Below are 15893 nucleotides of genomic sequence, written 5' to 3'. Positions count from 1 at the left end.
TTGCGTGTAAAGTCCTTAGAATAACAAGTAGCCCTCAATGTTAATTTTAAACAAAATAAGACTGGTGATAATAATGATCTTCCTAATGATAATTAGTATTTTCTTTGTAATTTGGACAATGGTGATAGAACTGATGTCTTCAAAGAATAGTGTACAATGACTCTTAGAATATTTTTATTTAAAGGTAGACAACCTGGCATAAGAAAATGCATTCTTCGAAAGTTCTTCTGAACTGAACATATGCCAATAAAAATGACTAAGCAAGTGTCGTATTAATTTTATTCAAATGCATCTTTAAAATTTTGGCTTAATTAGTACAAGATAGTTTAACTATCTGAAAATGTGAATAAAAGCTTTGGATGTGGTATATTAAGTAAGAAAAATAGTATCTTAAAGCCATTTTGGTTCATGATGTGTAACATAAGCATGTTTTTGCCTCTTGAAAAATGATAGGTTGTATGGATACCATTTAATCAACTTTATAATATATATATGTGTATGTATATATATATATATATATATATATATATATAGTAATTTAATCTGAATTAATGGTTCTACTAATGGTACTACTTTTTCCTTTCCATCTTGGCTTTGTTCTCTGTAGGTGAAGTTTTGTATTAACTCATACAAACTGAACCCTTACTTGCTCCTCTTATCTTTAGGCTCCTTCCAGCTCTGTCTTTATTTCTGCTGAGGTTATATTCTATTTGTTTTTCAGATGAGACACTTTTTGCTCTTCCTGCTGCATCTGAGCCTGTGATACACTCCTCTGCAGGCAAGTTCTTTCTGCTAGCCTTTTACCTCTGTGTATTCTACCTTTAACTCTTTAGTTTTGTTAACTCTGTACAGAGTAGTTTGAATTTACTAAAAATCAGCATGGTTCAGATAATATCTACTGAAAAAGTTGAAATTGCATTTTATATGCTATGTCCAACGGGGAAATGGGCAGAACTTTTGACTAATAATTGGAAATATATAAAGAGTTCTTGGACCCTTGATTTACATTTACATATTGACTGTTCCATTTCTCCAAGTAAAATTTACTTGCTGTATAGCTGGAAGACTTACACGTGTACGAATGTCATTCTGTGGCATTTAATTGTCCAGTGTCTTTTCTTTCCTAAACTGTCAAACTCTCTTCTCAAATCCCCTTTTCCCCTCTAAAACCAGTTGAAATGAGCTTTTTTAGTGATTATACTTGAGGTTTTTCTTAAAGACTGGTTTATGTCTTTGCATGACATATAATTACCTCTGTAGCCATACACAGGTTTTATTGATAATAGCTTTAATTTTTTAGTAATGGTTCCAGTCTACTTGTTCTTTATTAATTAAATGTTACATTTCATTTTAGTTAATAGCAAGTCTTTACTAACATTGTTTTGAATCTGTAATAAAGCATACATTAACCCTGAGAACACTGGCATTCTCTAACTTTCCTTTCTGTCCATGGTCACAGAAAAAATTATGGACTTGAAGGAGCAGCCAGGTAACACGGTTTCCGCTGGTCAAGAGGATTTCCCATCTGTCCTGCTTGAAACTGCTGCTTCTCTTCCTTCTCTGTCTTCCCTCTCAGCTACTTCTTTCAAAGAACATGAATACCTTGGTAATTTACCAGCAGTATTACCTACCAAAGGAACAATTCAAGAAACTTCAAAGGAAGCTTCCAAAGAGTTTCCAGAAAAGACAAAAAATCCATTTGTAGACAAAGAGTTAGCAGAGTTTTCAGAATTGGAATATTCAGAAATGGGATCGTCAATCAGTGGCTCTCCAAAAGCAGAGTCTGCCATAACAGTAGCAGACCCTAGGAAGGAAATAATTGTGAAGAGTAAAGATGAAGAGGATGGTTTAGTTAGTAATAATGTCCTCCATAATCAACAAGAGTCACCTATAGCCCTTACTAACTTGACTAAAGAAGTGAACAACGTTATGTTCCCAGAAAAAAGAAGGGACAGTTTTAATGAAAAGAGAGTTACAGCAGGAGCTCCTATGAGGGAAGAATATGCAGACTTTAAACCATTTGAGCGAGTATGGGAAGTAAGAGGTATCAATGATAAGCAAGATAGTGATGTCTTGGCTACCGCAGGTAATAGAGAGAGCAAGTTGGAGAGTAAAGTGGATAAGAAATATTTTGTGGATAGCATTGATCAGACAAACCCTGAGAAAGACAGTGAAAGCAGTAATGATGATACTTCCTTTCCCAGTACACCAGAAGCTATAAAAGATGGTTCAGGAACATACATCACATGTACTCCCTTTAACCCAACAGCAACTGAAAGCATTTCAACAAACATTTTTCCTGTGTTGGAAGACCATACTTCAGAAAATAAGACAGATGAAAAAAAAATAGAAGAGAAAAAGGCTCAAATTATAACAGAGAAGAATACTGGCACCAAATCATCACACCCTTTCCCTGTAGCAGCACAGGGTTCTGAGACAGATTATGTCACAACAGATAGTTTATCAAAGGTGACAGGGGAAGTAATGACGAACATGCCTGAAGGTCTAACCCCGGATTTAGTACAGGAAGCATGTGAAAGTGAACTGAATGAAGCCACAGGTACGAAGATTGCCTTTGAAACAAAAATGGACTTGGTTCAAACATCAGAAGCTATGCAGGAGTCACTCTACTCTGTAGCACAGCTTTGCCCATCTTTTGAAGAATCCGAAGCTACTCCTTCACCAGTTTTGCCTGACATTGTTATGGAAGCACCATTAAGTTCTGTAGCTCCTAGTGCTGGTGCTTCTGGGGTGCAGCCCAGTTCATCCCCGTTAGACGCTCCTCCTTCAATTAATTATGAAAGCAGGAAACTTGAGCCTGAAAATCCACCACCTTATGAAGAAGCCATGAATGTGTCACTTAAAAAGGTATCAGGAACAAAGGAAGAGGTTCAAGAGCCTGCAAGTATGACGGTAGCTGTCCAAGAAACAGAAGCTCCTTATATATCGATTGCATGTGATTTAATTAAAGAAACAAAGGTCTCTGCTGAACCAACTCCAGATTTCTCTAATTATTCAGAAATAGCCAAAGCTGCACAGCCAGAGCCTGAGCATTCGGACCTCGTTGAAGATTCCTCACCTGATTCTGAACCAGTTGACTTATTTAGTGATGATTCAATCCCTGAAGTTCCACAAAAACAAGATGAAGCTGTGATACTGATGAAGGAAAATCTCATTGAAACTTCGTCTGAGTTCATGATAGAACATGAAAATAAGGAAAAAGTCAGAGCTTCACCACCCCCTAAGGGGGGGAAGCCGTATTTGGAATCATTCCAGCCCAGTTTAGGCACCACAAAAGGTACCGTATCCCCTGGTGAAGTTCCAACATGGACCCAAAAGGAGAAAACGCCTTTGCAGATGGAGGAGCTCAGTGCTGCAGTTTATTCAAACGATGGCTTATTTATTGCTAAGGAAGCAAAAATAAGAGAGAGTGAAACATTTTCAGATTCTTCTCCCATTGAGATTATAGATGAGTTCCCTACATTTGTCAGTTCCAGAACTGATTCTTCCAAATTAGCCAGGGAATACACTGACCTAGAAGTATCCCGCAAAAGTGAAATTGCTAATGTTGAGGATGGAGCTGGGTCATTGCCTCGCTCAGAATTACCCCATGACGTTTTTTTCAAGCATGTACAACGTAAGGCTGAAGATAAAGTCCACGTCCCAGAGGAAGTCTCCAAAGAAAGGTCTGATATTTCAAAGGTGCCCTTACTGCCTCCAGATGTTTCTGTTTTGGCCACTCAACCAGAGATAGGGAATATAGTTAAACCCAAAGTTCTTGTGAAAGAAGCCGAGAAAAAACTTCCTGCTGGTACAGAAAAAGAGAACAGATCACCATCTGCTATAATTTCAGCAGAGCTGAGTAAAACTTCAGGTAATGAATCCATACATTGTTTTTGTGCTTTTTTTCTTGCCACCTTTTGACTTAACCATGGAACATTTCACTACATTTTGTGTAGTGTATTACATTTGTAGTGTCCAGTACATCACATCACATTGATAGAATCCTCTTCTACTGTCCCAGGTAAAGGTTTTAGTGCTTTTTCTACTTCTCTTGCACTCATCCCTTACCCTTGTTCTTAACTTTTCTACACAATTATTCATTGATCATTTGTATATTGCCAGGGAACTAGAAAAAAAATTGTTAGAATTGGCTTCAGCGTATATTTCTTTTCTTTTGCTTCAGTGTTTCCTGATAGCACGCAGAGCAAGAGGTATTAAAATATTTTCAGGTGCATTTACTTTTGTTTTCCCATAAATTAATTTTTTAAATTTTTGAATGAAAGAAACTTTCTGTAATGTTCCTACTATTTCAATATACTGCAGTATTTTCCAGTAATAGGTGTAAAGTTATGTATACTGAGTAGTAGACATTTTGTTGAAAAGTATAAATTGAGGTATGCTATTATGAATTTTTCTGAAAAATTTTACTTATTCTCATTTTTTCTTTTGTCTCTACATTTCCCATGACCTGATTTGTGTAAAGTGATTTGAAAATGTGTTTGTTACTTAGTTGTGTTTTCTATGAAAATATGTAGTGATTATGTGGATTCTACTGAATCTGCTTATATGTTTGTTGCAAAATGGGTAATACCACTGACAGAGACCAGTTTAGAGATTGTTGCTATAGTCTAAGAAAGAGGAGGCTATGAACATTAAGGCAGTGGGATGAGCCTGATGACATACTAGTAGGACTTGGGGTTTGGTTGGACATGAACATGAAGGATAAGGGGAGGCATTAAAGATGACTCAATATGTGCAAATACATGGTTGGCAGTATGAGAAACTGAGTTCGGGAATTTTGGGGAATGAAGTGAGATTTAAGGAGAGAAGATAAAAAAATTAAGTTTTAAATATATTGGTAATACTAGTACATTATTTAAGGGACAGCCAAGAAGTGATGGATATTATACATAGGAAGCTCTTGAGAGAGACTTTGCTTTTATGTGTGTACTAGAGGACCGGTGCACAAAATTCATGCACGGTGGGGGTGGGGGGGGCATCCCTCAGCTCAGCCTGCACCCTCTCACAGTCGGGGGATGTCTGACTGCAGGGAGCGGGTCTAAGCTGGCAGTCGGACTACTTTAGCACTGCCGCTGCGCTCGCCAACCATGAGCCCAGCTTCTGGCTGAGCGGCATTCCCCCTGTGGGAGCACACTGACCACCTGCATTGAGCGTCTGCCCCCTGGTGGTCAGTGCGCATCATAGCGACCAGTCGTTCTGCCATTTGGTCAATTTGCATATTAGCCTTTTATTATATAGGATTTGCCATGGGCTCCGGGATAGTAATTAAAGCCACAGATCAACGAGGGAAAAACCAAGAGAAGAGGAAGATTTAAAGGTGGAAGGATTGGTATGTTATCAAATACTAGCTCACCTAAGATTAGGGATTAAGAATTTATCAAAAAGGAGGGAAGATGTTGGCCTGACAGTGGCAGGTGGTGTGAGTGGGCAGGGCTAGGGCTGAGGAATGAATGGGATTTTAGAAAATAGATACGTGTTGACAGTTTTAAAGAAAGTTTGAGACTGTGAGAAAGAGTGTTAGCAATGCGAGGGAGACAATGGGGTTGAAGAAGCCCAGCCCCTTTTTAAAAGATTGGAGTAAATGTCTAATTAAAGGTGCTTATAGAGAGTCAGGAGGGGAGGATGAGATCCAGAACTAATTTTTACCCCTTTTAACAGAGTAAGAAAACACCCATTTCTCTGTTACCACCAGTTGATATATATTTTATTTTTTGGATAGATAATACCTTCACATATACAAAATTTAAAAAGTACAGTGATAGTAGGTCTTCCTGTATCAAGTAAACACTTAGTGCTCCCTCCTAGTCTGATTTATATCTTATGGATTCTTCCAGACATTCTGTATTTGCCATTAAAAACCAAATCGAAAACCTTTATGAGTTTGACAAGTTAAAGTGGCATGTGAAGGTGAACATGTTTCCATATATTTATTGGCTATTTGTAATTTTTGTGTGAATTGCCTGTTCATATCCTTGGCCCATTTTTTTTTTTTAAATCTTCACCTGAGGATATGTGGGTGTTTCTTTTAAAAATATATTTTATTGATTTTTTTCCAGAGAGGAAGGGAGAGGGATAGAGAGCCAGAAACATTGATGAGAGAGAAACATCGATCAGCTGCCTCCTGCACATCCCCAACTGGGGATGTGCCCGCAACCAAGGCACATGCCCTTGACCGGAATCGAACTGGGACCCTTTAGTCCGCAGGCCGACGCTCTATCCACTGAGCCAAACCAGTTAAGGCTGTGGGGTGTGTTTTGTTTTTTTTTAAAATTGATTTAAGAGAGAGGAAGAGAAAGAATAGAAAACATGGATTTGAGAGAGAAGACATCGATCAGTTGCCTCCTGTATGTTCCCCAACAGGGGCTTCAATCTGAAACCTGGGTATGTGCCCTGACCAGGAATCAAACCCACCACCTTTCAGTGTACGGGAGGATGCTCCAGCCAACTGAGCCACACTGGTCAGGGCTCCTTTGCCCATTTTTAAATTTAGATTTTCATCTTTAATTTTGAGAGTTCTTTCTATACAAAGGATGCACACTCTTGTCATGTCACAGTTTCCCCTCAGTTTTCTAAATAATTTTAATTTTGCTGGACATTTTAAATGTTCACAAAGGGAAATCTGTAACTTTATTTACTTGTTTATAGATTCATTTTTTACATTTAATTCTGATCTATTCACAATTGATTTTGAATTCTGGTCAGAGGTTATTTTATCCCACATGCCTTTTGGTGGTGAAGTTGTTTTCCTGTTCCCATCATACTCTGATCTAATTTCCTGCTACCAGGAAACAATCCTAGGGAACACAGGGAAACACAGAAAATCAGCACTGCCGGATTTCATGCCCTGGGTTAGACAGTCAGCTGTGCTGTGGGTGTTGGTGCCACCTAGTGTTGTAGACAGAAAATGAGGCCTGTGGAATGCTCTGTAATTGACCACATGGAATATACTCAGTTGGGCAGAGAAATTTAGTGAGTTGTGGGTATGTGTTTCATACTAAAAATGACTTTATAACAGGATTTTGAATCTTGACACATTGTATTGAATGAAACAAGTGCTTGAATCATGCTATTACAGACATTATGAAATGACCTTAAGGATTCCCCCAAACCTGTGTACTTTAATGAAAACTTAAAGGTGTTAAGGTTTCAGAGCCTAAAGACTATTTTTAAATTCCAAATTAAAAATGCTTTGTCTCTTTTGGAATATCTATATATTTATCTTAGATTATAATACAAGAAGCCAACATTTTTTTAGTTCTCATTCAGTAATACCACTTTCAATTTCTTCTATGGTTTTTAGTATTCATTTTTTTAGCAACTTATGCAAAATTGTTTATAGACTCAAAAATGCTAATTTTTTTTTTGCCATTTTAACTTGTCATTCATTTTCTAGACTAAAGTATTTTTCCATATCTTAAGTTTCAATTCAGTAGTTAATGTTGAAGTGTTATAATTTAGTCCATAGAGGGCATTATATCACAGCACATTAAACAGTGATGTTTAATACCTTTCAGTAGTGAGACATATGTTTAGTTTCATAACTCGGGATAATTAAATTTTCAAGTAAGTTCAAAACTACTGTGTAACTACAATTGTTTATTTAAAAAGTGAATGCTGTTTTCTATTGCTGGAAGTGGAAATAACTATTTTAGCTATGAAGTATTGTACACAAGCAATTCCCAGTTTAGAGTAGTACTTTCAATCCAAATGACTGCCTTGTTCCCACTTTATTTCCTTTATCTCAACATTGTTAAGAAAACAAAGCAAAACAAAACATGAAATTTTCTGGGGTTCAGAAGAAAAGGAAGGAAAGACATGGAAAAGGAAGAATCTTGGGAGAACTGGCTAGGGCAGACCTACAGCTTACATATTGCTGCCTATGCCAAAATACACTTTCTAATGTCTGAAATCCTGCCACTTATAGATACAAACCTCTCTCTCTCTCTCCCCCTCTCTCTCCTCTCCCCTCTCCCCCTCCCTCCTCCCTCCCCCCCTCCCTCCCTCTCTCTCTCTCTCTCTCTCCCCCCCCCCTCCCTCTCTCCCCCCACCCCTCTCCTCCTCTCTCTCTCTCTCCCCTCTCTCCCCTCTCTCTCCTCTCTCCTCTTTCTCTCTTTCTGGTTGTAGAGAAAAGAGTTTTTTTATTCTTTAGTAGGGATTGATATAATCATGTACATTTCCTACTGATGAGGTAAGTGCACTAAGAAAATGAGTGTTTTGATTCGAGATATGAGAAGAAGAGAAACAATGTCAATGTAGGAAATTTTAGGGCATGCTTTGGGGACATTTTCCTTACTGGTTTTTGTCATACTTGGGGGAGGTACTTGGGATATGGACTTTGAGGAGCGAGAAGTTGCCAGACATGAACTTTGAACAGTTTATTTACAAAGTTTTGTGTAAGTCTGATTTTGATTTCAGGAAAAGGAGACTCCCTCCTCCCCTCCCCCTTCCCAATAATATGCAGTAGGACTTAGAATTTAGACATTAAGAATTTATTTACTTGCATTATAAGTAAAGCACTTTTCTGTTGTCCTCTCCTTTGGAATCCTCCTTTTAAGAGGAAATGGGTTCCTGTCCCAAATAATCAAAATGCTGTTGGGATGTATCTGCTCTATTTAAAAATTATCATTGAAAATTTTTTTATTTGTTAAATATTTGAAGGCAAACAAAATAAATGATGATTTTTTTTTAAAAAACACACAGATTTATGTCCTTTATTTGCCTGTGAAGTTGGGATTTAATGTGAAATAGGACCTATAAACTATTCATATATAAAATTTTCTCAGCTGCAAAATAATAGAACTACATAGCAAAGAATAATTTGTGTGTATAGGCACTTCTGGTTTGAAAGGTGTTGGTTATTGCCTAGAAAATTAGATGGCTTAATCTATATGCTTTCCTAGATGTGTTTTAAGGGTCTTGTCCCTTGTAGTTTGTTATTTTTAGCATAAAACTAATCATAAATGGCTAGCACTTAAATAGGGCCTACTTTTTGTCAGGCACCTGTCGTAAGGCATTTTGCCCAACACTAATTCATTTGATCCTCACAATAAGCATAGCCCATACAGCTTTATATTTGAACACATTTTTTGTCTCATCAAAATTTCAAATTTAAGCATGTTTTTGCGTAGTTTACCAAACTTAAAGGAACTCTAATTTTAAAACTTTTCTTAAGAAAGAAATGGGCAGAATGTCAGTTGATTTATATGAACCAGTTTTCGCTGTAAGCTTTAATAAATTGCAAAGCCCATATAAACTGAAGAATTAGATATCACTATGCAAGGTTGAATTTCCAGGGCTCCTGTTTTGCCTTTTTAATCTGCCAGGGAGTTACTAGGTATATTTAATGTTTAGGTGAATGGATATTATTACACATTCTTGCCCTCTCAGGCTATTTTTTTAAATTGTCAAACCAAGTTAAATACCAGAAGATGTGAATGGTAAATACCCATATCTTAAGAAATCTTTCCACCCCCTCTCCTGTTTGTGTAGTAATCTCTGACTTAAAAACCCTTTGGGCACCCTAGCCGGTTTGGGTCAGTGGATAGAGTGTCCGCCTGCGGACTGATAAGTTGCAGGTTCGATTCCGGTCAAGGGCACATGCCTGGGTTGTGGGCTCGATCCCCTGTGGGGGCATGCAGGAGGCAGCCAATCAATGATTGATTCTCTCTCATCATTGATGTTTCTCTCTCTCCCTCTCCCTTCCTCTCTGAAATCAATAAAAATGTATTTTAAAAAACCTCTTTGGGTGCCATTTTTGAATGCTGTATTCTAAGGCTAAAGTATGTATTGGCCTTCAGTTTTATGGGACTCATTATTAGTATATAATATGTACTTATTGAATAGTTTGGGATATTTTCAGTTATGCTATGACTTGGTGACGGGGTTCTCAAATATATTATTTAAGGGTCCAGTGAATAGTTTAAAGTTAAATATTCACTCTTAAGCTGAGAATACTGGGTTCTCTTTAAAAATAGCTTTGCTTTATTTATGTTGACAGTTAGGCAGATATGGGAAAGAACTGAGTCATCGATATTCAGGCCTCTTCTGATATTAAGGATTTTGGAGGGTTTTGCAGCCCACACAGTTTTATAGAAAGTTCCAGAAAACATTATAACTATTTTAGTGTAGCTGCATAGTCCTGTGAAGTATGTATTTTTGTACATAGGCTACATATCTTATACTTTATCAGACATTTTAAAATATTTTAGCTGATTTTGTCATTATATATTGCCTCTTCTGCTTAGTCATCTGTTGAACAGTTAGTTACAGAACATTAGTAAAGACTATTATTCTGCACTGGAATTAATGACAGTTTTATAAAGTTGAACAAAAATTTTAGAAATTCTGTACATAGACTTATTTTTATGTATTTATCAGTAAAATTTTAGTTTGGTCTCATATCATTTTCCCAAGGCAAATGATATAATTAGCACATAAATAAATATTTCTCCTCAAGCTAATAGATATTTATTGAAAGATTGAGTTGGAACAGGTGATAAATTCAGAATAAGTATGGATTTGTAACTCTCTGAATTTCCTTAATTGGAAAAGAATGAAAAAATACCATTGCATTAGAAAGATTGTTGAAATTGAATAAAAACTTTTTTCTATTGAGTAGCATATATTAAATAAACATAAATAACTTGACTTTATGATTCTCTGCTTAAACCCTCATAAGGGTGCAAATGCTGAATGCTTTAAGCCTTAATCATAGGAGAAAGTAAAAAGAGACTTAGCATTTCCCAGGCTTGAAATATAAGCTATTACCCGTGAGATAAAAGCTATTGCAACTTTCCTGTCGATGTGCAAAATTGATAATTGCATCTGGAGGGCAGATAGTGACTAGGTGGACGGTCAGAAGAAATATTTGAAGGACTAGGACCTATCTGCTTTTTAAGCTTCTGAATAGAAATCTTATTGAGCCATTAAAATTATGTGACAAATAATGTGTTTTTATGAATAAGCTTTGCAATCAGTCTGTGTGTGTGTTTTTTCTTAACAGGTAACCACTGATTTTTTTGGAGGAGTTTTAGATGAAATTGAAAAGCAGCAGTATAATTTAAAACAAAGCAAAAAAACTGTATATGCCTTAAGTGTACTTCAAATATATTCATTGGTTAAATGCCAAAAGAACAACCCTCTTTTCTTTCTTTTGGTAGGCTGCCCCTCCTCCCCCTTGCAAAAGTAGCTCCTTTTGGTGTGAGCAACAAGCAAAAGACCAGAACAATAAACAGAAAGGAGGCAGTAGTGCCTGAGTATTAGTAGCCTAGTTACAGATTGCACTGCGTCAGGCTGCTCCACACCCAGAAGGCGTCAGGTGACTCCAGCCCTGCTGCAGTTGTGCAGCAGGAGACTGCAGGCTTCGGTTGAGGAAGCGGATATTTCATGTCTCAGGGGTAGACTTTTGCAGTTACAGCTTTCCTGTTGGTATGCATAATTGATCATTGTATCTGGAGGGCAGATCGTGACGAGATGGACGGTCAGAAGAAAAATTGGAAGGACAAGGGTATATCTGCTTTTCAATCTATTCAGTGTTGTGTGTTTTTTATGTGATCAGTAATATATGGCTGTGAATGAGCTTTTCCGTTTAGATGTATTTTGGATTGAGAGTGAAACCTGTGAGAGGTGTAAGAGTGAAGGATTAAAACAGCTATTTCGGGTGTGTTTTTTACATTTGGTGGTGTATGAGAAAAGGCATGCTGTTCTGTTTCCCTGGCGTTTGATTTAGTCTTCGCAGTCCTGTCTTTGATTAGGTTCTGTTTAATCTTGCACATTTTAAGCAGTATGGTTTCAACACATTTCATCTGTTGGTCACTGTGGTCTGATAGATCTACCTTGCTATTTTTGTATTCCATAATGACGTATTTTCTGTGACTAAGTATTTTTTTTTAAAGCTGAATTGGTATAGTTGAAATCCTATCTGAAGGTTTGTAGGCAGCAAGATATTGTGTTTGCTTGCAATAAGCCTGTTTTCTTCTTTGGGCATTTAAAATGGTTACCAGCCTCCTTTTAATTAGATTACATTTTTGTGTATCTTGAAATCATTAAAATGTATATAGAATAATTTGTAATGCACGTCTATATTTAAGTCACTAACCTTTGTCCTTGTAATAACCAATCATTGATCTTGATCCTTTTTCCTCCCCCTTGAAAGCCTAGATCCTTTCAAATCTCAGTGGATCATTGTGTAAGAATTTAAGCCCATAAGTGGTGAAATGTTGACTGTAATGAATATTTTAAAAGTATTATGTAGATGACTAAATGTACCATTTTCACAAAAAGAAGGTGGTAGATTGTGTGTGTTGACCACTTATAATAAATTATCTTAAAAATTATTACAGCTATTAAGTAGTCCTAGTAGACTTTCCACACAAGTAGTTTTTTTCTGGCCACATTAAAGTTTTATAATTTAAAAAAATATATCCTTCTACAGTAGAATTGCTAGCAAGATTAGTAATAATGTTTCCAAAAGCAATATGTGGAGCTAATTATAATAACCCTCACAATCTCTTTTTAAAAATCTGTTTAATAAGGAAATGTGGGGAAAAGGTGAGTTTAAGATTACGTTCATATTGAGATACAATTTAAAGATTAGAAAACAGTACAGCTTTGGATTTTTATCTTTATGGTTTCTTTACATGTGAATTTAATAAAGAAAATAATTTTTTCATCATTCTGACCATTATTAGCATTACAAAGTGAAATATGAATCTATATACTACTTTTTGCTAAGGAAATATAGTAGTGATAATGCAATAAATATAGGATTTAAAAATGGGTGAAAAGTCACATCAGGCTCTGCAACTAATAAGGCTCTATATTAATCATTTAAATCTTAGAACATTCAATAACATCATAAGTTATTTATTTGCTGAACTAATTTAGGGATATTTTGTGACAGGAAAAAATTAAGATCTAGTATAGTCCGTAGTATACCATAAATTTTTAGGCACTAAATATAAAATCAAATTTACTCAAATGTCTCTAGGGAGCCTCACTTTGTATGTAAGTGTAATGGCCTAATATTTTTTAGTCCTTGTCTGTGACTTTTTTACATGGTAAGACTAACTTTACCTATTTCAGATTCATTGGTGAAATTATATTTTAGTATTTTTTTATCAGCAGTTAATTTTAATGTTGTAGATTATAGATTATGACTTAAATGGAAATCGGTGAAAAGCTGAGGCTGACATGGATTGAGTTTTATGAAAAGTGTGTGACAGTAGAAGAAAGAACCTAATCTAGATTCTAGGTATATTTTAAAAAATGTATTTAGGCCCATTCTTTTTTCTACTGTCCCATCCCCCCACCCCCTTAAGCACATCTAGTCATCTAATGGAAATATAATGGTATAACAGAAGTGAGAAGTACTCTGATTTCAGTTTTTAAAATCATTTGGGTTTTTTGTTTTGGATTTTTTCCCACCGATTAACTAGTTTTTAAGACATTTTATCTTTCAGGCTCAGACCAATACTAATAATTTGTATTTTATAACATATTTTTCATCTTGGGTATTCTATTATTCTTAGGATACTTAAAAAATTGGAATCTACATAGTACTTGATTATTGAGGTTATATGGGAAGCATTGATTAAGACAGTCAAAAGATTTTGAAGAGCTTAAAATAAGGAATGGGTAGTTTTGGGGTTTGGGTGGTGTGGAAGAATGATATAACCACTAAACATGGTATTAACTGAGACACTGTATAGCACTTTCTGGGTAGGACAATATTTATAGGACAGTAGTTGAAAAATAAGATTAATATGATTAAATAGAAGATTTGCAAGATCTAGGTCAGGTTTCCTCAAACTTCTCTGAATATAAGAATCACGTGGTGCTTAAAAATGCAGATTCCTGTGATCGTACTCAGACCTACCAAATCAGAATTTACAGGTGAAAGGCCTGGCCATCTTCATATTATGCATCCTGATGTAATTCATGTTATAATCATGAATTACAAATTTAGGAAACATCAATCTAGGCTTTTAAGTTTCTGTTCTGGCATGTTTTGATTTTGGCCAGAGTAAGACACTTACCCCTTTGAGTATTAGTTTCCTTAGGTCTATGATCTCTAGGCTTCCAGTTTTGATGTTCTGTGGTCCTATAAACATACTGTGTGCCAGATTGCAGAAGACATTGGGTTTTGGACTTTATCATAAAGGGAATAAAGAGCCTTTGGAAGTTTTAAAGTAGAGAGTAATAAAATATAGTATGTTTGAAAGACTGGTTTGGGGTGCTATGTGAAATAACTTGGAGAAGAACTCAAAACAGTTAGGATGACTGTATGTACCCAGACTTTAGGCACGTAGTGCCTGAGCTTGGCCTGAAATAGGAATGAAAAGGAAGTGACAGATTTGAGAAAGAAGGAATACTTAACATTTGACATAGATTTGTGGGACTAGGGTGAAGGAGGCGCTCAAAGGGCAACATGAAATTTCAGTCACAGCAAAACATTGGCAATGCTAGGGCATTAGTATTTGTAGAAATAGAGCTCAAGTAGGTAGGAAGAATGCCAAGCTTGGTTTTAGAAACTTCAAATATGAAGTGATGATAGAATATCTCCTGAGAAGCTCAGAGAAATGACAGATTTAATGATAAAGAATTGGGAATTGAATACAAAGTGAGACAAATGAGGATAGTAGTACCCATTTATCTGTGGGAATACATTCCAAGACCCCATGGATGCCTGAAGCCGAGGATAGTACCAAGGCTATAGAGTACTATGTTTTTCCCTGTACATACCTATGATGAAGTTTTATTTATAAATTAGGCACAGTAGGAGATTAACAGCAGTATATAATAATATGAAACAATTGTAACAGTATACGGTAATGAAAGTTATATAAATATGGTCCCTTGTTTTAGGGGATCTCTTGCTGAAGTCCTTGTTTATGCTCAGTGCTTTCTGGCACAACACATTGCTGTCGGTCGGAACACGTGTGCTCTTCATGTCTTCCACACAGAAATGGAATGCCTTTTCTATCTTCACTGAGCACTTAACACGCACTGTGGTCATAACGTTTGCATTTGAGGTGTGACAACAAAACTAGCCCAAATTTATTTTTTCCACAATTTCACAGATGGAAGATTCGGTCTTACCATTGATCTTAGCAATCTCAGCATATGATATTTTTCTTGTTAGGTTGAGAATTGTTTACTTTTTCACTTAAAGGAAGCACTTTGCAGCTTCTCTTGGGCACATCCGCATTGCCAGCACCCCTACTCTTATACTTTGGGGCCATTATTAAGTAATAGGAGGGTTACTTGAACTGAGAATCCTCGGTTGATCTGATAACTAGGACGGCTACTAAGTGACTAAAGAGCTGGAGGCATATGCAACATGGATACGCTGGACAACGGGATGATTCCTGTCCTGAGCAGGTGGGGGTGGAACAGCGTGAGATTGCATCACGCTACTCAGAATGGTGTTCAATTTTAAACTTACTGCTTATGTTTTGGATTTTCCAGACCCTGGATAAGACTGGACTACTGTTTGCATAGAACGAACTGAAGATTAATGAAGGAAAACCTAAAACCATCATTGTGTGTGTGTGTGTGGGGGGGGGCGGGGAGGGTGGTTTGAAGCACCAGGAAAGATCGGGAAGTTGTTGTCAGGGCAGTAAAAGAAGCAGAAGAGTGTAAGGGGGAGAGGATTTTTAAGAAGGAATGAGCAGTTAAATACAGAGAAACTCTTCAATGTGAAGACTGAGAAATGGTGCGGACTCTGGAATTTCAGGAATATGTGCACCGCTGTCCATTAATAGGAGTACTTTTTGAATTTGGCATTTAACACGCTATAGGGACGACCTTTGAGGGAAGTTTCTGTAGGGTGGGGATAGAAATGTTTCTTAGGATTAGAATTCAGTTTG

At 36.6% G+C, this 15893-nt stretch overlaps 1 protein-coding gene across 4 annotated transcripts in view; it reads left to right on the top strand.

Moving 5' to 3' along the window:
• The window catches only part of RTN4 (reticulon 4), a 58378-nt gene that overhangs the window by 16053 nt on the left and 26432 nt on the right, over positions 1-15893 (top strand). Inside the window, exons 2-3 of one of the 4 annotated variants that reach the window (XM_008162123.3) lie at positions 722-778; positions 1460-3874. The exons of 1 other annotated variant lie outside the window; for it this stretch is intronic. In XM_008162123.3, the coding sequence (XP_008160345.2) occupies positions 722-778; positions 1460-3874 (2472 nt within the window). Of the gene's footprint in view, positions 1-721; positions 779-1459; positions 3875-11327; positions 11531-15893 lie in introns of those variants that run through there. 2 more of the 4 variants (XM_008162126.3, XM_008162129.3) reach the window with 2 other exon arrangements.

This window comes from Eptesicus fuscus, chromosome 16 (genome assembly GCF_027574615.1).
Source record: "Eptesicus fuscus isolate TK198812 chromosome 16, DD_ASM_mEF_20220401, whole genome shotgun sequence".
In the NCBI taxonomy this organism is placed as follows: Eukaryota; Metazoa; Chordata; class Mammalia; order Chiroptera; family Vespertilionidae; genus Eptesicus; species Eptesicus fuscus.
Note: the sequence above shows the minus strand (reverse complement) of the source record. Positions and strands in the feature narration are given on the sequence as shown.